The sequence below is a fragment of the Notolepis coatsorum genome, assembly GCF_963971535.1.
Source record: "Notolepis coatsorum genome assembly, chromosome: 9".
Classification (NCBI taxonomy): Eukaryota; Metazoa; Chordata; class Actinopteri; order Aulopiformes; family Paralepididae; genus Notolepis; species Notolepis coatsorum.
The window spans coordinates 130,834,556-130,859,390 of record NC_140173.1 but is presented as its reverse complement, the minus strand read 5'-3'; the positions used below and the strand labels follow the sequence as shown (position 1 = coordinate 130,859,390).

The window sequence follows — 24,835 nt, the reverse complement described above, 5'->3', positions numbered from 1 at the left end:
TGCGTCTGCTCCTGAACAATGTTTATACCAACCACGAGGACAACTCCAGAGCGGCCATTTTGTCCTTAGATGCAGCCAAAGCGTTTGATCAAATAGAGTGGCCCTACATGCTCGAGGCACTTAAAAGATTTAGATTTGGAGACTCTTTTATTGCATGGGTCAAAATACTCTGCCCGACATCCTCCATCCTCACTAATAATGATAAATCTGGACCTTTTGACTTGCAACGTGGGGTCCGTCAGGGCGATCCGCTTTCTCCCTTACTATTCGACGTTGCTCTGGAGCCCCTCGCGATAGGAATCAGGAGCCATCCCAATATTAGAGGCATTAAGATAGGGGACATGGAAAGCCGGGTGAGCCTTTACGCTGATGACACATTGTTATATCTCTCAGACCCAGAAACCTCTGTTCCTCCCTTGTTAGATTTCATTGAATCATTTGGTAAGCTTTCTGGCTACACAATCAATTGGGGTAAGAGTGAGTTCATGCCTCTCTCGGGCGGCCTGAACTCAGACTTTCTTAAGGCTCTACCATTTAAAGTAGTAAATGACCATTTTTCATATTTAGGACTCAGAATATCTAGAAATCCCAAACTCTTATTTAAACTTAACTATGCTGACATGGTCACAAAGTTAAAACTCAACATAGAGAAGTGGAGGACCCTGCCTTTATCTATGGTGGGGCGTATGGTGTCTCTTCCTAGATTCTTGTATCTATTTCAAAATCTGCCAATCTTCCTCACTGCAGCATTCTTTAAGAAACTAGACACTATTATTTTCCCATTTGTATGGGGATATAAAACCCATCGCATATCAAAAGGGCATCTGCAGAATCCAACACAGGAGGGAGGCCTAGGCCTCCCTGTATTCAGGAATTATTATTGGGCAGCCAATGCTAGAGCTTTGACCTATTGGCAGGGGGGACTCTCGGGTGAGACACCATCTAATAATTCCCCCCTGTGGCTAAACATTGAAGCCACAGCAGTAAAAGGCTCCTCTCTCTGTACTTTACTTTTTTCTAAAACAGAATCCCCTCAAAAGCTAATTGGTGACAATTTTATCTTGAGGAAGTCACTTAGGATTTTGAATCAGATAAGAGGTGTTCACAAGCCGCCAAATGTCTGTATGTATACCCCTATATGTCATAACCACTCCTTTTTGCCATCTCGGACAGATGGGGCGTTTGCTGTCTGGAGGGACAAGGGACTCACGACCCTTGGAGACTTGTACATAGACAAACAGTTTGCATCATTCGACCAACTGAAAACAAAATTTAACATCCCTAACTCCCACTTTTTTCGATATCTCCAAATCAGACATTATGTCAAAGAAAAAAATCCACATTTTGAAACCATACCAGAGAATTGCCCATTCTATGATCTCCTGAAGCTTCCTCCAGACTCCAGACACCTGATATCTCGCTTTATGTCCCTGTTTTCCACCTCTGTGTCCACTGACCATCTGAGAGATGCCTGGTCCACTGGGTTGAATCTAGAGGTGTCTGAGAACATATGGAATGAAGGTTTGACTAGAATCCAATGCTCGATCAATGCTAGGTACAAATTGATTCAATTTAAAGTTATCCATAGACTCCACTATTCAAAGACCAAACTACACAGAATTTATCCATCTCTTTCTCCATTATGTGACAGGTGTAAAGTTGCAGAGGGCTCTTTAACACATCTCTTTTGGCTCTGTCCTCATTTACAAAAATCCTGGGGTGAAATATTCCAGTGGTTTTCCAGGGTCTATGGAAAGGACATTCCCCCTGATCCAGAGTTGGCACTCTTTGGGTGTTCAGAGACTGCCTTAAGGTACACAAGGGAGGAACAACAGACACTAATGCTTGGCATGGTAGCTGCAAAAAAAATGATTTTAACCGATTGGAAATCACCTACACCCCCGTGTTTCCAGAAATGGCTCAATGAAATGATCACAATCATACAGATGGAGAGGATCCGCTATTACAGATCCAAAGAGCACAACAGGTTTTCGGACATATGGAGCCCATTCATTGACTATCTGAAGGACAAATAACTGCATTCTGCAGAGACTCACCCCTGTATATCTCATGTTTGACCTGCACCTTGTAACACCTGGCTATACAACACACTTTAATGCTTTGAGTTAAGTCACACTGTTATTTTATTTTCCTGTCTGGCAGTCTTTTTAGTATTTTTTAGTTTTGTTATGTCTGTTTATTTTTGTTCTGTCTCCTCCTTTTTGTTTGTCTGTTCTTGTCTATAGTAAACTGAGAAATAAAGTATTTAAAAAAAAGAAAAATCCCACAAAACAGCTGCACAGGTACACATTATCAACATGAATTACATTACAAACTCGTTTCACAGTTTAGGAATATAATATACAATATTTAACAACTTTTAGACCGAAGTCTATCATTGAACATAGAGCTAGACCTCACCTGTCTCAATCCATGGAGACACTGGCGCATTAAACAGGAACCAGACAATATGCGTGCTCCGGAAGGGAGGTGCCGATTTCAAAATAAAAGACTTAGCTCCCAAAAGTGCAATAAAATAAAACGAAAGCAATGAAATAAAACCAAAGCAATAAAATAAAACGTTAAGGATTATTAGTGGAATGTATTAAAGTGTATTTTGTGATGGGGTGTAATTATCTTACAAGGCAACAAGGCACTTGTTACACACACATTACAAAAACCTTTGTGAAACACACATTTTCCGTGGGATTGTTATAAACTTTGGACCTGTACTACTTTCAAGCTATGGAACCGTTACATTTCCAGCTCCTACCTCTCAGCTGGAACTTAAAAACAGGCATCTAGCAACCAGGTAACAGAAATGTGAGTACATAAAAAATTTACTTCAGTGTTTTCAAACCTCTGTTATTCTATTTAATTGGCACTCAAAGTGATTTTATTTTATTGTGTATAATCACCTTCAGAATGTTACATTTCAAAAGAGACCAGACTCATGCATGTGCTATAAGTATAAAGTGTAATAAATGGCTAATTACTTTGGGCATGCAATCATAAAAAGAAACTAGCCCGATTTTTGCCAGATGCTTAAGTGGTTAATACATTTCCATCATTGTCCAATGAAATATATATTCTGTATGAAGTTACACCTTTTGAACACAAGAGGGCAATATTACACAGGTTCGCTGTGCCAACATTATTGCTAGCAGAAACCCTGGGGAGGTGTCAATGAACTCAATACAGACTACTACTTTCATTGTGTAGCCACCTGAATATGTCTGACTTTTATTCAGGATGTCTGACGCTGGTCTTTTGCATTCCTTGTGTTCACGAGGACGTTGTGGACATTTAACTTGCTGCTCTTTGATTCCCCTCCTTCATAACATTGGCGTTTCATAGCGAGACAGGATTACAAGTGCCGGCAGGCGGCGGTGGTGGTGGTCGCTGGGCAGGAAGGATATCAGGAGAGGAAGAAATGATTTATCGCAAGGTGCAACGGGGAGTGGCTTCCTCTTCGGCGTTCTTCACGGAGGAAGAAGGACGTCTTGAACGACAGCTCCAGCGAGTCCGCACGCGAGGAGTAAACTCAGTTACCAAACGGGTTATCCTAGAAGAATATGCGGTAGTTGAGCGTTTGATTAATGCGCCGGATAAGTCCAGTTATACAACGGGTTATCCTAGAAATATCTGCGGTAGCAGGCGTTTGGTTCATGCGCTAGAGACACTGTGAAGGAATCAACAGACGAGCATCGTCGAAGAGCAGGTGGAAGACATTAGCCACCGAGCGTTAGCTGTTTATAGGCATCATAGTAGGAGGGTGCAACACCACCCACAGTTTAGCTGTGTTTAGGACAGTACCACAGTTTAGCATGCGCGACGGCCCACCTCTTCAGCCCAGCAGAGGATGCCATTACACTGCACGTTGCTCCAGCCTCTTCAAGCCATTGCCCGCAGCACCTGCCCCCAGCGTCTACTCCGCCCTGCCGGCTGTTATCGCGGGATCTCCGTCTGCCATCTTAGCATCCGGACTAGTGGTGCTACGATTGGGCCCCATCTTGGATAAGTATCAGAGGTGCTCTGAGTGTTGAAACGTGTTCGGTAGACAGTCTACTGTGGGGAGCGAGCTCTATGAGAGTGAAGATAAATGGTGCTTTGAATGCACACTGGAGAGAAGTGTAAAAGGGGCGCCCCAAACATTTCAAGCCGGCTCTAGATAGGTTTTATTTGCTAACTGTGGGCCCACTGTTAATTTCCTTTGAGTGTAATAATATGTGTGTTCCTTTATAAAATTCCCATTCAGTAACCCCTTTTATCCCTTCCCTTTTCCTCCCCCCCCCCTATGGAGTAGTGGAACAGTATATATAAACCCTTAAAGGGAAGGTCTTGTTACTGTGTCTAGCCTAGTGTGGGAAGAGCTTTGCTCATGGTTGTGTAAGCGGGAAGAGCTTTGCTCATGGTTGTGTAAGCGGGAAGAGCTTTGCTCATGGTTGTGTAAGCGGGAAGAGCTTTGCTCATGGTGCCCTTTGATAACAATATAATGGTTGTATTTGTGTTGAGAACCAGATCAATGCTTCACTAAACAAATACTGAATGGGAGCACTGTGTGTGTCGGTTACTGAGTCTGTGTCTTAACCCTTTTCTGCCTGGGTAATGCTCATTGTTATTTAACCCTTTCTCCACCCCTGCCTATCGTTTATTGTTAAAGGTCTCTACAGGTCATTAAGGAAGGGTAATGCTTTGGGGAGCGAAAACATTATTCATCTTACTGCCATCAGGTGTGGAAGGGCACAGGAAGTACTGGGGGAAGTGGGGGTGTGTGGGGAGCTACTGCTGATCGCCCTGGAGGGCAAGAAGGACCAGAGTACCACCCCTAGGTCAGTGAATCCTAGGCCCCATCCGCTCCTGCTGCTCGACCTCCATTTCGACATTCCTGGCCTACAGTCGGGGATCCAGCTAGACTCAGCTCTGCTGTATCCCGCTACCAAGTGGCCGTGTACAACCACTCCCATAAAGCAGGGATAATCCACCCTGCTACAATTGGTATTTGTCACATGTGAGGTACATGTAATTATAGTTAAATGCGTGGTTCTGTATAAGCCTCCTGGGATTGTGCTTCATACAGTAAGTTGCTCCTGGTATCTGTCAGCGCAGTGCGGAGTGCAATTTTCTCCGGATTGCTCCAGTTGGCTTGCGGAGCATCTGAGTGTAATTTGCTCCCGATAGTAGTATAAATAGTATAAATACTACCCATGCAGGACAATGGCAGACAGAAAACAGAAGCTTCAATTCTCTGATCACGAATTGGAAGTCCTGACGAATCAATACTGTAGCTCTTCTAGTCCTTGGGCCAAACACTTTTTTGGTACCAATTGGGTGGGCAAATTCTAGATGTGATTTTTTTTTTATTCCTATACATCCCTAGATTGTGTTTTGATATGATAGACATTTTGGTTTTGTAGCTTATTAGTGGTTTGTGAATTCGCCTCTCTGTCTTCCTGGCTATCTGATTCTCATTAGTCATTTCTTCTTTCATTCCACTCTCTCTCTCTCTCTCTCTCTCTCTCTCTCTCTCTCTCTCTCTCTCTCTCTCGCTCTCTCTCCATGGTTGTCTGTTCCACTGATATCACATTATTTTTCACACTCTCTCTCGCCCCCCTCTCTCTCTCTCCCTTTGTTTCTCTCTCTCTCTTTGTCTCTCTTTTCACGCTTATCAGCTACTGTGTAGAAGATGCTTTATAGGAGAAATAGTGGCTGAGGTTGTGAGGGTGTGGTCCCTGCTAAGTGTCTCTCCCTATCCCCCCCCCCCCCCCGACCTCTCCTTTTTAGCGTGTTCGATTTCCCCCCACTTACCGACACTTACCGATGTTTTATTGTTGGATATTCTGTCCGTGGCTCGTCTGCTGTCTGCTTGTCACACGCCTCTCTCTCATTCTGTCTCTAGTCTCCCTCTCTCGTGCTCACTCGCTCACCTCTCTCACGCTCACTCTCTCTGTCTCTCTCACTCATACTCTCATACTCACTCAGTCACTGTCTCTCTCTCTCCCTCCCTCCCTCCCTCTCTCTCAGTTAGTTAGTCAGTCAGTCAGTCAGTGTAGGATGCTGTTCTGTTCTAGTTTCTAGTAAGCCGATCCTGCTGGCAGAGCCTAGTGGGGCTACTTCCTTTTCTGGAAGGACCTGATGCATCGTGTTAATGACCCCCCCCCCCCCCCCCCCTCTCTCTCTCTCTCTCTCTCTCTCTCTCTCTCTCTCTCTCTCTCTCTCTCTCTCTCTCTCTCTCTCTCTCTCTCTCTCTCCTCTCTTCTCTCTCTCTGCTTGCCTGTCAGAGGAGTGTAGAGTGTCTCATTTAATATTGTAGCAGCCAGTCACGGAGCAACACAGCGGCAGGCTCTCTCTACCTCTGTCTCTCTCTCTCTCTTCTCTCTCTCTCTCAGACATTCTTGTCCATTGGGACTTTAGGGGAAGCACCCGTCGAGTCAACCGACCACCAGGCTCTGGCGTCTCTGGCTCTCTTCCTCTCTCTCTTTCTCTTTGTTTACTGTGGATCACGTCCCCCGCTCCTCTTCTTTCTCTTCCTTATCCTCTCTCTCTCTCTCTCTCTCTCTCTCTCTCTCTCTCTCTCTCTCTTTCCTTCTCTCACTAAAACCCACTACCACGCCTCTCTTTGAGTATCCTCCTGGCTCTCTCTCTCTCTCTCTGTTGCTGGGAGAGTGTCTCCAGTCACCATCCTCAGGTAGGCAGCAACAACATCTAACCATCTACAGGAATACACTGCCACGTTGTTCTACATCTCCTCCCCCCCCCCCCTCTCTCCCTTCATCATAGATATCAACAGCCTCCTTCTCTCTCTCTCTTCTCTTCTCTTCTCTTCTCTTCTCTTCTCTTTCCACACCCAGCAGCCTCTGAGGGAGCCACACAGAGGCAGCGAGCGCGCACGGCAAAGAAGGCAAAGAAAGTGGGAGTGGAACTCGGCGAGCATGTGCTCTTGTTCGTGAGCATGTGAGCGTGTTTTTAACACGCGCACGTGTGTGTGTGTGTGTGTGTGTGTGTGTGAGAACACGACAAGAGGGAGCGAGAGGGAGAGAAGCATCAGTCTCAGTACCTCCAGTCCTCTCTCTCACACACTCCCACTCTGCGTGGAACATTCCGCCCTCCCCGTTCTCTAAATGGACTTCTCTGTGATATAAGCGTGTCGCCGCCAGCGAGGAAGGCAGCTAACACATGCTCCTGCCATCAGCTCCCGTACATGTTGGAATAAATCAATAAAAAAACACACACACACACACAGACACAAGTGAGGAGAGTGGAACAGGCGGAGATCTCCAAATATGAGCGAGGAAGCTAAGGAGAAAAGTGGAGGAAAAGGAGCTCATCGCAAGAAGAAAGGCAAAAAGGTATGTGGAGAGAGAGAGAGTGAGAGAGAGAGAGAGAGAGAGAGAGAGAGCTTTCTTTGTCTTTGACTGCTGTATTTTGTTTAGTTGTTGACTGGGTTTGTTTTTCTTTTGACAAGCAGGGATGTACAGTATATGGGAGGCATAGAGTTCCATACACACACGCAGGTGTGTGTGTGTGTGTGTGTGTGTGTGTGTGTGTGTGTGTGTGTGTGTGTGTGTGTATGTGTGTGTGTACTTACAGATGTTTATGTGTACTTGGATTCAGAATTCGATTTTTAAATCACATTTATTTTCCTCCTTAAATGGATTCCTATACGATCAGTTATTTTCCTTAACACTTTACAATTTTGTAATGTTAATGTATTGATTCATGAACACCACCCTGTGGTAAGTCACAATAAGGCAGGCCTGGACTGAGCAACGGTCATTTGAAATAAACCAGTAGCCTGCAAGCCACACAACTGTTGGATGTTGTCGCTCTTGCCTTGCTCCGTTGTGTACCATAATAGGCTACTTCAGCGTAGGCCGTGTGGCTTTGTTGTGGTAGGGAAGAATTTTGTTCTCACCTGGAATGTAGAGCTAAGCCTTATGTGACAGCGTCTGTCAGTCTTCAGTCGTTAGGATCCTGACCGCATGACTGGTTGGTCTGGTTGTTCCATTGAGGCTGATTGGCTGGGTGGAGGCAGGGGGATGCCCTCGGGAGTCATGGGGTGGCAGCAGCACAATGCATGCAGCGCACAAGCATCTGCTGGCCTGTCACACTCCACAGCTTGCAACACATGTATGTGTCTGTGTATGTATGTGTGTGTACATGCATGTGTTTGACTGTGAGTGAGTGTGTGTGTGTTGAGCATATTGAATTGGTGGACAAAGTCATGTGTCTGCTCCTGTATGACATCACAGTGTGCATGCGTACAACAGACAAGGTGTTTGATATAAAAGAGCATGCGCACTAATAAACGGTCTCTTAGCCCAGAGACCAAACTCAGTCCATGTGGTCATGTCTTTTTCTTTATATACGTCGAATGCTAGCTATAGGATGATGTTAGCAAACTACTTTGGTTGACTGTACCACGTGGAGACTTCTGCTGACAAAAATGTCTCACGCAACAAACAGTCAAAGTGGCCAAAAGTGGTTTAGATTGTTATTCGACGGCGACGAGAAAAACTTCGAGTTATGGGAGACGTGAATATAGTCTCTGCTCGAATAACGTAGTCAGTGACCGACCGTCTCGTTGCTTGCTTTGAGGAGGGAGCAGAGTTCACAGTACAGACTCACGACACGTTATCCAGACACTGCACTAATATTCAGCATATGCTTCTGCATTCTTTGCTGCGTCTTGACATCCAGACATGGCATAAAATACTTGGTCACTGTCATTTTGAGGATGTGTCAAAATGAGAGAAAGTGGTTGAAGGGATGTCTATCAAAGGGAAACATGATAAGTCTAATCGTAACTGTGAAGTATGTACACAGGGCAAGTTCACTCAAAGCAGGAACAGACAGGCAGATGCCAAAGCTAAGGCGGTGCTAGAGCTAGTACCTATGCGGTCCAATAGAACCAGCAGATAAGGACGGATATAGATATGCCATATCATTTACTGATGATTATAGTGGGATTATTTTTCCCCTACTTTATCAAAGCAACGAGCGATACACCAAAAGCTACTGAAAGATTCATAGCGGATATTGCTCCCTATGGAAAAATCAAGTGCATACGATCAGACAATGACGGTGAATACACCGGGCATGAGTTCCAAACCTTACTTAGGAGGAACGGGATAAGGCACGAGACAATTAGTGCACCCTGCTCACCTCACCAGAACGGAACTGCCGAGAGAGGTTGGAGGACATTATTTGAGATGTCTCGCTGCATGCTATTGGAGAGTAACCTCCCCAAGCAGTTATGGACACATGCTGTACAGACAGCAGCACAGATCCGTAACAGGTGTTACTGTAAGCGTCTAGAGCAGACACCATACCGTGTTTTTACTGGCAAAACACCCAACTTGTCCAACATGATGATATTTGGCTCCGAATGCTATGTGTATAAGCAGGATACGAAGAAGCTAGACTCTAGATGTGCAAAGGGTATTTTTGTGGGATACGACAAATATAGTCCAGCGTACAGAGTATTTTAACCTGAGACAGGGACGGTCCTGAAACATAGACTGGTGAAATGTATCACCAAGGGTAGCACAGATAGTCAGACTCAGACAGGTTGTAGCATGGAGGATGACAGTTATGGGGACATTTTTACGACAACACCAGCAGAGCCAAAAAGGGTCAACCATAGTCGGAGAGAGTCTGATGTGGGTATACAGCCAGAAAGTGTAGAAACTGTTGAGGCTAGTCAGACCCAGACAGACGGTACTAAAAAAGAACAGGGAGAGAGTACACCACGCTATCCCACTAGACTAAAGAACTCTCCAGGATACTTAAGGGAGTTTCAGTGTAAGGCTGAGTGTAAAGATGAAAGCGAAAATGTAGATTACTTCTACAGGGTTGCTTCAAGTTTCTTTCAAGTTTCTTTAGTTTCTTTAATAGTTGTCATACAGAAGTACAGAATACTTTCATACAAAATGCTTCTTACTGTTACGCTCCAGAGACTGTGCTAGACAAGATAGTATCAAATAACATAGTATAGCATGTAGTTTAGAAGAAGAAAATGAGGTCACAGTGTTCGGTATAGACATATGTACAATGTTCTGAGTTACCATATAATATACAATACTATGCAGTGTACTAATGGCGCTTATGGCGTACCTAAATCATACAGGGAGGTTGTAGGCTCTAAGAAGTCCAAAAGGTGGGCTGATGCGATGAAAGAGGAGATGAACTCTTTAACAGAGAATGAGACCTTCAGTCTGACCACACTGCCGAAGGATAAACAAGCAGTGGGAGGTCGTTGGGTATATGTAGTAAAAGAAAGCCCAGATGGATCTGAGACTTTTAAAGCCAGATATGTAGCAAAGGGCTATGGTCAAGTGGAAGGTATCGATTACAAGGAGACTTTTTCACAGACTGCCAATATGACTTCTGTACGAGCAGTGATACAGGTGGCTGTACAGGGAGATTTGATCCTACACCAAATGGATGTGAAAACCGCTTATCTCCATGCACCAATAGACTGCGAGGTGTACATGGAACAGCCCGAAGGTTTTGAGGTGAAATCAAAAACAGGAGAACACTTGGTGTGTAAACTAAATAAGTCATTGTATGGCTTAAAGCAATCAGGGCGAAACTGGAACAAGTTATTGCATGATGATCACCTTACAGAGAATGGGTTTGTGCAAAATGATGCTGACCACTGTGTCTACAACAGAGAGTCTGAAAACGAAAGGGTCATTCTGTTGATTTGGGTAGATGACCTACTTATAGCGGCAAATAACAACAGTTTGCTTAGTAAAGATAGCAAAGATGCTAGAGAGGTTTGGCATGTCAGAGTGCAAACTGAGGTCAACCCCATGCGAGCAAAAGCTGCATTTTGACAACGAGGGAGAAGTTATGGATTCAACAGGATACAGAGAGATAGTAGGTAGCTTGATATACATTATGACATGTACTAGGCCTGATCTGAGCTGGGTGGTGAGTAAACTGTCACAACACTTAGCAGAACCAAAACAGCAGCATTGGGCTGCAGCAAAACACCTGTTGAGGTATCTGAAGGGTACTATAGATCAAGAGCTACATTACAGGAAAAGTGAGGAAAACCTAAAGCTTGAGGGATACAGTGATGCTGATTGGGCAGCCGATCAAGATGATAGGAGAAGCACAACTGGATATTGTTTCAGCTTAACTGAAACTGGTCCAGTTATATCCTGGAAAAGCAGGAAGCAGCCAACAGTGGCGCTTTCAACCTGCGAAGCGGAGTACATGGCATTAGCGGCTACTACTCAAGAGAGCATGTACCTTGTACAGTTATTAAAAGACGTAGACCGTAATAGCCCACATGTACCAGTAAAGATATACGAGGACAACCAAGGAGCAATAGCTCTATCCAAAAACCCTGTATGCAGACAGAGAAGCAAGCATGTAGACATCAAGTATCACTTTATATGGTCTGCACATGCTGAGGGGAAGATATCTATAGAATATTGTCCTACTGAGGACATGGTAGCTGATGTCCTAACCAAGCCTCTGACAAAGGCAAAACTTGAAAAGTTCAAAGGGTATCTGTTCGGGAGAGAAATGTGAATTGCAGGTGTAAATTGAACAACGCCAGAGTTATTTTATTGTTGTTGTTGATGGTGTTGTTGTGTATTTTGATCTTGTGTAACACTGTAGAGAGAGCAATCAACATGTCTTTGAGTGGGAGTGTTGAGCATATTGAATTGGTGGACAAAGTCATGTGTCTGCTCCTGTATGACATCACAGTGTGCATGCGTACAACAGACAAGGTGTTTGATATAAAAGAGCATGCGCATAAATAAACGGTCTCTTAGCCCAGACCAAACTCAGTCCATGTGGTCATGTCTTTTTCTTTATACGTCGAATGCAACAGTGTGTACCTGTGTATATATGTACAGTAGCCTATACCAGTATGACAATGTTCTTAGTTGTGTGTGTTTATGTTTATGTTTATTAAAGGATCCCCATTAGAGACACATGGAAGAGCCTCTAGTCTTCCTGGGGTCCTGCGCACACACACACACACACACACACACACACACACACACACACACACACACACACACACACACACACACACACACACACACACACACACACACACACACACACACACACACACACACACACACACACACACACACACACACACACACACACACACACACACACACACACACACACACACACATACACACACGTGTCTGTGGCAGCATGTGTGTGTGTGTGTGATCATGTTTATGTTTGACCATGTTTTTGTGTGTGTGCGTGTTAATTAGGGGTGTAACGATGCGACCTCACAACGATTAATTTCGATTACGATTATTCAGGCAATGATTCAATGCATCATGAAATCTCTTCATTTGACCACGATTCGATTCGATAAATTTTCGATACATTTTCTATCAGTTTATTCCCCAAAAAAATTTGAATACACAAATGTGGCTGGGGGAAATGATTCACTCAGCATGAATGGACTATAGGTAATTAAAAACAATACACAAAAAAAGAAACATTAAAAAAAGAAAAAAGGTAATTTTTTTTTAATAATAATTACATTTAGATTATAATCGATTCCAACATTTTCAAATCGATGCAGTTGAATCGTTACATTAGAATCGATGCATTTCGATTAATCAATGCATTGTTACACCCCTAGTGTGTCAAGACTTTTAATTACAGGGTGGTGTTTGCAGAATGCAGATACAGAAGTGTGTTTTGTCATTTAAGCTGGAATGCTTAGTTATAGTTTATGTGTTTGAGTGTGTATGTGATTCTGTGTGTGTGTGTGTGTGTGTGTGTGTGTGTGTGTGTGTGTGTGTGTGTGTGTGTGTGTGTGTGTGTGTGTGTGTGTGTGTGTGTGTATGTGTGTGTGTCTGCGTGCTGTGGAAGCAGTGTTTTAAACACTGCTGTGTCCTGCTCTTGTGCCTCCTGTGTTCATTTGTCAATGGGGCCCGTGATAAATAGGATTTGGAGGCGCAAGTAAGCCACTCATCACAAACACACACACACGCACACACACACACACACACACACACACACACACACACACACACACACACACACACACACACACACGCACACGCACACGCACACGCACACACACACACACACACACACACACACACACACACACACACACACACACACACACACACTACAGACACTGGGATGATGTCCAGAGCCTCTGGGCTGGGGCAGACACAATAGCATTGTTTGTTGCATTTGGGACCAAGGATTTGTCCAAAAAGCTTAGGGGGTTAGCATGTCTGTTTGGTAGCTATTGTTTTGGCTGGTATGAATGAACGAGTTGGAAATATATACCCATTATTTCACACACTCTCTGTGTGCTGCTGCTAAACCGCTGTCACTGTAGAAATATAACCCACAAAAACACAACACTATGTCTTTCACAAACAAGGACGTATTAAAAAAAAAAAAAGCAAAAAAAATAAAAGTGATTTTGATTTCTGTCTACAGTCAAGAAAAGACATTGTGGTGTCTTCAATATAACGTTAGAAATATATGTATGACATATTGACATGTTGTTTTGCATGTATTATTTGAACCTTTTCAATTATGTGGGAGCACTTGAAATGATCAAATCGGATTGTTTTACCTTTTTATGGGATTATTGTGAAACAGATACATTGTTAAAACTGCATGTGCGGCTCACTGTTGTTTATAGCCTTCAGTTGAATTTGCATGGTTCCATTCAACACAATGTAAGGACAGATACCAGCACATGCAACAGATATGTAACAGAATGGGCCTGTATACAAACCATGTGCACTGTGATACAGTATGTCACTGTGTGTATGAGGAACTGTCAGAGTTTTACATTACAGAGTTAACTATTTCATATCTTTGAATACCTTTTTTTGGTCTGGAATTTCGACACATTTAATTGTGCTGAATATGCCGTTCTCCTTGAAAACCTTCCTTCCCAGGGGTTGAGATAAACAGGGATTTATTGTACTGTAATGTAGTGATAGCGTCACCATAACCCCAAGCTCCCCTCGCTAAACCCAGAGCCACTATCCAGCTTCCGTTTCAGATTGGAGACTTTCAACTGAAGATATCACAGCAAGAAAGTGCATATTGATGCTCTTGCAGTATTTTGTTTGTTTTGTTTGTGCATCTGGTTTCAAATGCATGTGTACATATTTGTGCGTTTATGTGAGTATGTGTGTGTGTGCGTGCGTGCGTGTGCATGCATTTGCGCGTGTGTCTATCTGTATGTTCCAGATTACCATGCCAGATGTGTTAATGATTGTCGCCATGGCAACTCGTTTCTGTTCTGAGCGAAACATGTCGAGAGGGAGAGCTGGAGAGAGGGAGAGAGAGACACAGAAAGAGAGAGACAGAAAGAGAAACGTGGTGGCCAGAACAGATATCTATTTTTCATGAGGCAGCTGGTATGAAGGAATACTCTCAAGGATACAATCAGATGTAAAATGACTCAAGGCCCCAGACTTGTCTAGATCATGACCCGATCATAAATCACACACAGTTTGTGATGAATACCTTTGTGTCTGTTTATGGATAGCATGTGTGTGTGTGTGTGTGTGTGTGTGTGTGTGTGTGTGTGTGTGTGTGTGTGTGTGTGTGTGTGTGTGTGTGTGTGTGTGTGTGTGTGTGTGTGTGTGTGTGTGTGTGTGTGTGTGTGTGTGTGTGTGTGTGTGTGTTTGTTTGCTTGTGTGAATTTGTAGTTGTGTATGTAATGCTTTGATCTTTCTGCAGGCGCTCTAGGATCCCAGCGTGGCATAATGATTCATATGGATATGAAGTAGTGATACAGATAATGAGGCTCTCTCTCTCTCTCTCTCTCTCTCTCTCTCTCTCTCTCTCTCTCTCTCTCTCTCTCTCTCTCTCTCTCTCTCTCTCTCTCTCTCTCTCTCCCTCTCTCTCCCTCTCTTACTCTCTTACTCTGTCCCTCTCTCTCTCTATCTTCCCTCTCTTACTCTGTCCCTCTCTCTCTCTATCTTCCCTCTCTTACTCTCTCTGTGTGTGTGTGTGTGTGTGTGTGTGTGTGTGTGTGTGTGTGTGTGTCTGTACGTGTCATGTGCCTGTGTTTCAAAACCTGTTATCTGTCCTTGTTTCTGTTATGACACATCATCAAAGCTGGTATGGTCTGTCTTGGTCTGGTCTGGTCTGGTCTGGTCTGGTCTGGTCTGGTCTGGTCTGGTCTGGTCTGGTCTGGTCTGGTCTGGTCTGGTCTGGTTTGGTCTGGTCTGGTCTGGTCTGGTCTGGCTTGCCTACGGTAGGTTGGAATGGTTGGCCTAGTGTTGGAAGTGGAAGACCCCCACCCAACCCCACCCCACCTATACCCAACCTCCTCCAATGTACAGTTTCTACGTCAAATACTCTCTTTTCTGGACTCTTTTTGTATCACAAACAGTACCGTATTTGCAAATCTGGTATGTCATAAATGTATAGATGTAGCAGTACTGTCTATCTGTATGTCGTGTATGTCATATATGTTATGATGAATTGAAAATGGGGGACCCTGATGTACAGTAAACAAGACGAAAGTATTTGTCTGCATCCCCTTAACAATTGTATGTATTGAGCTGTACTGCACTGTACCCATTCTGCAATCTGTTAATAAAGTTTTCAATCAATCAATCAATCAATCAAGACAGATAATGGAATAGTTAAAGAGAAAGAAAAAAGAGACGGAGAGAGAGGAACGGACATACTGAATACCGTGGGGATACAGGGATGGACTGAGACGTTAATAACCCAAGCACTAAACACCAGAGAAATTATATATATATATAATTTCAGATATATACATATTATGGATAGCATGTGTGTTATGTATATATACAGTATAACATGGCTTGGGTTTACTATGTTTACTATGAGCATAATAGTCTTGTGTGTTTACATGTCGGCTGGTCGCCGCTCATCAAATAAAACCGAAGGCAGAGGTTGTTTTTCCAGAGCTTTTCCTCCAAAGACACAGCTGAGAAACTCCATGAAACACTGGTCGCAGACAAGTCATTTACTGATCTGTGGATATCTCTCACATAAATAAATGTTTCTAAATCAGTATTTCGACAGTGAGAGGCCAATAATGACCTTTAATCAAAAGATGACATTTGTCTTGTCTTGTCTTGTCTTGTCTTGTCTTGTCTTGTCTTGTCTTGTCTTGTCTTGTCTTGTCTTGTCTTGTCTTGTCTTGTCTTGTCTTGTTTTGTCTTGTCTTGTCTTGTCTTGTCGTTCCTTCTCTTTTCTTGACCGTTCATGTGGCATCTATACTGTATGGCAACAGGACTCTGTTGTGTCCCATGTATCACCACCACTGCTCTATTCTTTAAACTTTCATACGGTTTCACCAGCATCTCTCTATGATGTTTTTATATAGACTGATAATAACCCGATGAGACAGACAGTCTCTGTGGCACTGGAGAAACCCTGCCAGTGTCTCTGGAGGACTGGTCATAGAAGCTTCTCACTGGCGGATTGTGCAAAAAGAAACGGCACATGGCAGAGATGGCAGAGAGAGGGAGAGAGAGAGAGGGGAAGGGAAAGAGAGGGAGGAGATGGGGAGGGAGAAGGAGAGAGACAGAGGGAGGGAGAGAGAGAGATAGAAATGGAGAGGGAAGGAGGGAGAAAGTGTGAGTTTGCGTGTGTGTACAGTAAGTGTGTGTGTGAGTGTGTGTGCGTGCGTGTGTTTAGTCTGACGCTGCAAGTTGGCAGCTTTTTTAGTTTTTTCAGATTAGGCTAATGGACTTGGCACAGAGAAAACCTTTAAGAGGGATAGGTTACTGCAAGTCTGTGCAGCATAGGGAAAATTGTGCATGTTTGGGTTTAGGCAGATCTATTAGAGCTCTGATACTATCAGAGGCTTGGTCTTTCACAAACCCCTAGGCTTCTAATTCTAAACATGCATTAACATCACATTCAACATAATCTGTATCATCTGTAACGCTACACACCTACCGTCTTCACAGATAAGGTGGTAACTAAATGCAAAGCCCTAAGCGCTATAAAGGGGCATCATGATCAGGCAGGTGATCATGGCAGCAGTAATTGTTGCCAGATGCAGGCATCGTAATGCCAGGCGTGCCTGTGAAATAATAATTCGATGGAGAATATCACCTTTTTTATTTAATTGAGACCGAATTAATCCGGAGACACAGGTTGCCTGCAGCTCAAGCAATCCTTTATATCTACTGGATGAAATCAAGGATGCTATTGAGCCAGCCACCCAGAGATCCCATGCAATCGTATTTATTATTTAAATATTATTATTTAACGTTGTCGGCTTTCCCAATGTTGTCGGCGTTATTGATTGATTGATTTTGAAATGAGATTTCGATTTTGCATCATGCTGCAACTTTTATTTGTGTTATGCATTGCTCTTGCTGCTTGTTTGATTATGTCTTCATTATATAAAGCACTTTGAACTGCAATCCTTGTATGAAAGGTGCTATATAAATAAATAGTATTATTATTATGATTGACTGCACTCACGTTCCAATTGTAGCACCAAGCAAAAACGATTGTACCACCGCACACTCATATGCTCCAGAATAAACTTTTAATTCATAACATTCCGTCGGGTCCATGAGGAGCTGGAAACACGGCCAATGAAAAGTGTATTCTCAAGAATGATAATGCAGGTTCTATTATCCTGACTAAACATTAAATACAAATAAAAAATATTCGTTAATTATAAAATATCTTCACTGGCACAGTGCCTAAATTGTCAAGAGGGGTGTGTTGTCACGGGAAAAGTTACAGTATAGTACGGTAGTAATTATGCAATAAGGACGCTCCCTTACATTTCGTCATGTACAGCCAGAATCTATGCACAGATTTTGTTGATTGAGGTTTCCTTGGAACACCAGAAAATAGATCATATAAACGGTATATGATTTGTTGTAGAAATATGCAGCCCCAGGCCGAGATAGCCTCGCAAATTGGCGTGACCTGCTCCAAGTCTGGCAGTGAACGCTATTATAAATAAGGCTAAGCACTAAGCCATGTAATTTCAAATGCTTGGTTCTGATTATCATACAGTAAACATTTATTTCTGATAGGTGTGCTGATCAGCAGTAATGCAATGTCATGATTGTCAATTGATGGGAGTATCGATAAATAGACAGATGTGTTTATGTAGGCTATATTAAGCAGCACATATAAATGACGAAAGATAGTGACAAAAACAAAGGATGCAATGGGTCATGAAAATACAAATTAAGCAAGCTCTATACATTACAAAGTAAACGAAATAAGATATGAAATGAACGGAATACTAATGGTGAAAAATACTGTTATGTCTATGCCTCATTTCGGGTTTATTTTCCCCCTTCCTGATATCTGCCAACAGCGGTTATGAATTGAAAATGGGGGACCCTGATGTAAACAAGACGAAAGTCTTTCTCTGGTCTGCATCCCCTTAACAATTGTGTGTATTGAGCCGTACTGTATTGTACCCATTCTGCAATCTGTTAATACAATTTTAAATCAATCAATCAATCAAGCGCTGTCAGGTGCAGACTGCTCCGCGAGCCAACTGTGCTGGAGCAGATCAGGAGCAAACTGCACACATAATGGACGTGTCTGTGCTGGTATCTCATTGGCGCAATGTCCTTAGTGGATAGCTCACAAAGACGGAGCAGATACCGCGTGCAAACCCTGCGCAGTTATGGGTGCAATTAATTAGCACCACGTAATCCATTCTTAGTGGATCCCGCCAACTGTCTCTTTACCCTTTACTAATGAAAAATAGTATAATTATTATTATTTAATTTTTTTGTATGTCACTCATTCCATAAGGACGTAGAATAAACATTTACAGATTTTTTTTTAGATGGTCCATTTGCATGTTCTTGGTAACTGATCTAGGGACATCTATGGATCTCAGGGAATGTATTCCCAGTGTCAGAAATAGTGTCTGTTACTAGGCTTGAGTAAATTGTAATGAACCAAATGAGAATATCAATTCAATAAAATTTGTTTTTATCTTTGACTGTGAATAACACCATGCTCAAATATACCAGACCTGAAAAATCTAAGCAAATGAATAAAGGGAAGATGATTAAACAGAAGGTTTTGTAGATAGAGTACTGAATTCTGCCATCTTTTTTATAATGTAAATTTCTCCACCATTTTTCATCGTATTGCAACACCGTTTTTTGCTAGACGTTCACAGAAAGGTAGATAAACTAACTGCGTTCTGTTTTATGGCAATACCATTCAGGTTTGTGGGAGATAATCCCAAAAAATAAGAGAAATAAAAAAGTTAATCCAGACGTCAGATGATTGACAGGGGCTGGCGTGAGCTGGGTAGGGTAGTTTTTCGAAATTCGAAAGCCCTGAGTCTCTTCCTTCAAAAGACTACACTCACTTTTGGCTGCTCCACTTCCTCCTGTCAATATGCGCCGGTTTCCGACTCAATGCCCTGAGATTTCTATAATCTTATATTTAACTAATAACAGTTAAAAATCATTGGTAAACAATTAAACGTAATGTTGAAAATATACACTTTTACTGTATATCTCGGGCTTAACTCTGTGAGGCCCAAATTAAAAAGACATTAGCAACTTCAGAGGCCAGAGGGTGGGACATATAAACACATTTACTATCAAATAGCATTGTGATGCTGAACAACAGGACCAATTGACTATACATGTGCTTAAAAATCTTTAAATAAACATTTACAGACTTTTCTTTTTAAATGGCTTAAAGTGATTTTGTAATTTTGCAACCGTGGGTCTCCACAGGGTACTTTTAACCCTGTGAGGCCCAAATAAAAAAGACATTAGCAACTTCAGAGGCCAGAGGGTGAGACCTATAAACACATGAAGGGTGCCGTGACTGAAAAAAAAGTTGAGAAACGCTGGTATATGGTAGGGCTGCACGATTTTGTGAAATAATCTAATTGCGATTTTTCGGACAGATATTGCGATTGCGATTAAATTTGCGATTATAATTATAATTTTTTTAAGCAGCCCCACAGAGGTTTATTGTAAAATGCGGCTTGCATCTGGCCTACGCGGTGGGTCTTTTCAGGACACCGAGCCTAAAAATGTTTCTTTTTACCTGGGAATCGATACCGGTATGGTACCCAACGGTACCTTTTTTTCTGTACTTTACTCTCCCTCTCTGAAGTCTAAACTTCACAACACACAATCTAAAACCCCTCTTCCCTGCGTGTAGCTTTATGCCAAGCAAGCAGTGCAAAAATTTACCGTAGTGGCATGCAGTAATGCGCCTTTCATTTTCGCGGAAATAGGCTGTCTATTGCCATTCTCTTTGACAAACTCTAACCTTAACCAGCTCCTTAACAGCGCCTAAACTTAACCGTTCTAACCTTAACCAACTCCGAAACAATGCCTAACCTTAACCTTAACCATAGAAATTATATTGCCATTCTCTTTGACAAACTCTAACCTTAACCAGCTCCTTAACAGCGCCTAAACTTAACCGTTCTAACCTTAACCAACTCCGAAACAATGCCTAACCTTAATCGGCGAAAGAATACACGTTAAAAAAAAATCACGTTAAAAAATATTTTCGATGGGATTCGAACTCGCCAGCAAACAAGCCATAGGATCCACAGCCATGTGTCCTTGCCAATTGAGCTATTTGTTGGATACTGAATAAGGGGCGGTGACTTATATATATTGAGCTCCGCTCGTGTCGCATGCGCGGGCACCTCGCGCGAGCACGCCGGCGCACGCACGCACCTGAGCGAGCACGCCGCCGCCGGTGCACGCACGGTAGCATTTGTCTGAAAAGAAGGGCGCTTTACCGCACTAGCGTGCGGTGACGAATGCGGAAGCATTTTTGCACTGCTTGCTTGGCATTAACGTACAGGCCTCCCAAACCGATCTTGTATCTCAATGGGACTTCCTGGTTAAATAAAGTAAAAAAAAAAAAATAACAAAAAAATATTGCGATTTAAATTTTTTTTGCGATTTGATAATTGCATCATTCCAAATCGCGATTTCGATTAAAAAACTATTAATCGTGCAGCCCTAGTATATGGTGTGGCTCTTTGTGGTACCACAGTCATTTTTGTGGCTCTTAGTCTCTGACTGGTTGGCCACCCCTGTTTTACTGTCTCTTTTTTGGGCAGGGAAGCCAATTGATGATGATAAATTCCCCTTTGCCTCTCTTCCTCTCTCCTTTTTTTCTATTCAATCGCTCATCCTCTCTCACTCTTTCTCTCACAGAACAGCATCATTCTCCGTCTCTCCATGTCGAAACACACACTTGAAGGGGTGTGTGCGCATGTGTATGTATGTGTGCGGCATCACTGGGGCCAGGGCACAGCTGCATGCCCTGGGGAGAGGATAGAGGGATCAGCCTGCTTGTCAGAGCAACATCACTCTCACATACACTCTCGCTTGCTCTCTCTCTCTCTCTCTCTCTCTCTCTCTCTCTCTCTCTCTCTCTCTCTTGCTCTCCCACTGGTAACAGACAGAAAGTAGAAAGGGAGAGGGGGACAAACACAACTCTGAAGGAAGACAGCATGGGTATCTCTTTTGTCTGTCTCTCCCTCTCTGTGTCTCTTCGTCTGACTGGTAGATTGACTGTATGGTTGTGCTGGTTGAGTGCTTGATTGACCTGTTGGTTAACTGACTGGTTGGTTGATTTTCCTGTTGAATGGTTAACTGACTGATAACTGACTGGCTCGTTGACTAGTTAAGTGATTGTCTATATGGCTCGTTGACTGGTTAAGTGATTGTCTATATGGCTGGTTGACTGGTTAAGTGATTGTCTATATGACTGGTTGACTGGTTAAGTGATTGTCTATATGGCTGGTTGACTGGTTAAGTGATTGTCTATATGGCTGGTTGACTGGTTAAGTGATTGTCTATATGGCTCGTTGACTGGTTAAGTGATTGTCTATATGGCTCGTTGACTGGTTAAGTGATTGTCTATATGGCTGGTTGACTGGTTAAGTGATTGTCTATATGGCTGGTTGACTGGTTAAGTGATTGTCTATATGGCTGGTTGACTGGTTAAGTGATTGTCTATATGGCTGGTTGACTGGTTAAGTGATTGTCTATATGGCTGGTTGACTGGTTAAGTGATTGCTGGCTAACAGTCCTTTTGAATCTCAGGCCAGCAGACTGGATACATCATCTCTGACAGTGTTATTGTCAAGCATAGGCACAGGCATGTTTACATACTTAAGCAGGCTTTGCCTTGGACACACACAGTATAGGAGAAACACACACACACACACACACACACACACACACACACACACACACACACACACACACACACACACACACACACCGAGACACATGCACAAACATGCACGGACACACATGCAGATACACGCGCGCGCACGCACACACACACACACACACACACACACACACACACACACACACACACACACACACACACACACACACACACACACACACACCGAGACACATGCACAAACATGCACGGACACACATGCAGATACACACACACACACACACACACGCGCGCGCGCGCGCACACACACACACACACACACACACACACACACACACACACACACACACACACACACACACACACACACACACACACACACACACACACACACACACACACATGCCTGTCTGTTGTAGACAGAAATAGTCTGGCCATGGTCTTAGGCTGCTGAACCAGAGTCAACCAGCCAGCTCCTCTCCTCACTCCTTCTCTCATCTCTCCATCCTTCCGTCAACCCTCCTATTCATCCACCCCTCTCATGTTCAGCTCCAAAGAGAGAGAGAGAGTCAACAGCAGCCAGTACCAACGCCCCGCTGTTTGAAATGTGTGAAATGGCCCAAGAAGCCAATATGGCTTCGCTGTGTATGAAACCATGAAAATCACATTCATTTTCGTGTTTTAACTGAATGGAAAGTGTACATAGCGTTGTCCTAAGACAGCATGTGCATTGCAACTAATTTCATTGACATTTAAACGAGTCGTTTTAAAATTGACAAAAGAAAACTTCAATAGACATAAATCGACATTCAACAGCACTTAAATCTATTAGGCCTAACACGCTCATTAAAATTACTTTGCAGTAAGAACGATTGAAAGGCTTTGTCTAATATGCCTAATGCCCATAAGAAAATCTGTTTGAAATGCTGTTTTCTTTCCTTTTTAAATTAAATTATCATTTTGAAACATCCACAATATGTATGCTCATTGGTCATTATCCTTCAGAAAAAACATGTCTGCCATTCAATCAATTGGGGGGGGATTGCAATTAAAGTGCTATACAACAAGGGACATTTTATTAACTAGTATTTCCAGTACCGACTAGCAGGTGCAGCAAGGTTTAAACGTGTGTTCTGATTTAGTTTACTGAACAACACTTCCATCTGACAGCATCACTTAGGAAAGTCAAGTGGTGCTGTGCAACATTGCTGACTACTGACTACAGCAGGAAAGGAATGGAAACACCCCTCATGTCAGCCTGAGCTGCTGACCCAACGCTCTGCCCGCTGCTTTCACGCCATTACAATGTATAATTTTTGCCTTCAGAAACTGTTGTGCTGTTACGCTCCTCTGCTGGCAGTCACTGCTGCCTGAACCCCGTGCACTCTTCCGTTTCACACAGAACACTCCGGAAGATCCCTGTTGTGCTCTCTCCCCCCTCTCCTCTCCTCTCCTCTCCCCCCTCTCCTCTCCTCTCCTCTCCTCTCCTCTCCTCTCCTCTCCTCTCCTCTCCTCTCCTCTCCTCTCCTCTCCTCTCCTCTCCTCTCCTCTCCTCTCCTCTCCTCTCCCTCCTCTCCTCTCCTCTCCCCCTCTCTTCTCCTCTCCCCCATCTCCTCTCCTAGTATAGTATAACTGTAGATTGTATAGTATAGCATTGTATAGTAGTGTTGTACATAAGACCCAGTGCCTCATCGGTAGCTAACTGTGTATTGCACTATCGCAGGACCTTAGCATGTCTTACCATGCTCTTGTAAACTTTATGTACATATACCTGTTATTATTATTACTTGTATTATTGCATTGTATTACTGCACATTGTATTATTGCACAAATGTCCTAATCTCATTCCTGTCTTATTACTTGTGTTGCACATCGCTGCGTGCATGACCCCCCGCATTTCACTGTATGCTTGTATGCCGTGACAAATAAAACTCTTGACTTAACTTGACTTCTCTCCTCTCCCATCTCCTCCTCTTCTCTCCTCTCCTCTCCCCTTCTCCTCTCCTCTTATCTCCTCTACCATCTCCTCCTCTTCTCTCCTCTCCTCTCCTCGTCTCTCCTCTCCCATCTCCTCCTCTTCTCTCCTCTCCTCTCCCCCCTCTCCTCTCATCTCCCCCTCTCATCTGCCATCTCTCCTCTCCCATCTCCTCCTCTCCCCTCCTCTTCTCTCCTCTCCCATCTCCTCCTATTCTCTCCTCTCCTCTCCCTCTCTCATATCCCCCTCTCCTCTCCTCTTCACTCCCCTCCTCTCCTCTCTCCTCTCCTCTTCTCCTCCCGATCCACACCATGAAACTACATACAAATCTTTATATTTGTATATTCTGTAATAATAATTATTTTTATTACTTCTGATTGTCTTGTCGTTATTGTAGTTATTATTGTTGAAGTACTGTCCTGTGGTGTCTGGTGTCTTGTGTATTATTGTATTACTGTATTGTGTTGTGCTTTGTTAAAATGTGAAAGGAAAATACAAATTTGATTAAAAAAAAAGAAACTACATGAGTCAATAACACAGAGAGCAAGAGAGAGAGAGGGAAGCGGGAGAGAGAGGTCGTTTTACAATCAGATGTACAAACGCTTTTATCAAGTCTGAGATCCTCCGTCATTTCTCCTGGCTCAGCGTCGCCACGGCAACCATTAAAAGCCACGGAGCAGAAAAACAACAGCTTTTTCT

General features: G+C 43.3%; 1 protein-coding gene across 1 annotated transcript in view; it reads left to right on the top strand.

The window, feature by feature from the left end:
• The first annotated feature begins 7,242 nt into the window (after positions 1 to 7,242).
• LOC311234756 (ankyrin-3-like) overlaps positions 7,243 to 24,835 on the top strand; it is a 323,045-nt gene continuing 305,452 nt past the window's right edge. Inside the window, 1 exon segment of the mRNA XM_084321999.1 lies at positions 7,243 to 7,349. Coding sequence (XP_084178125.1) covers positions 7,284 to 7,349 — 66 coding nt within the window. The 5' untranslated portion in view covers positions 7,243 to 7,283.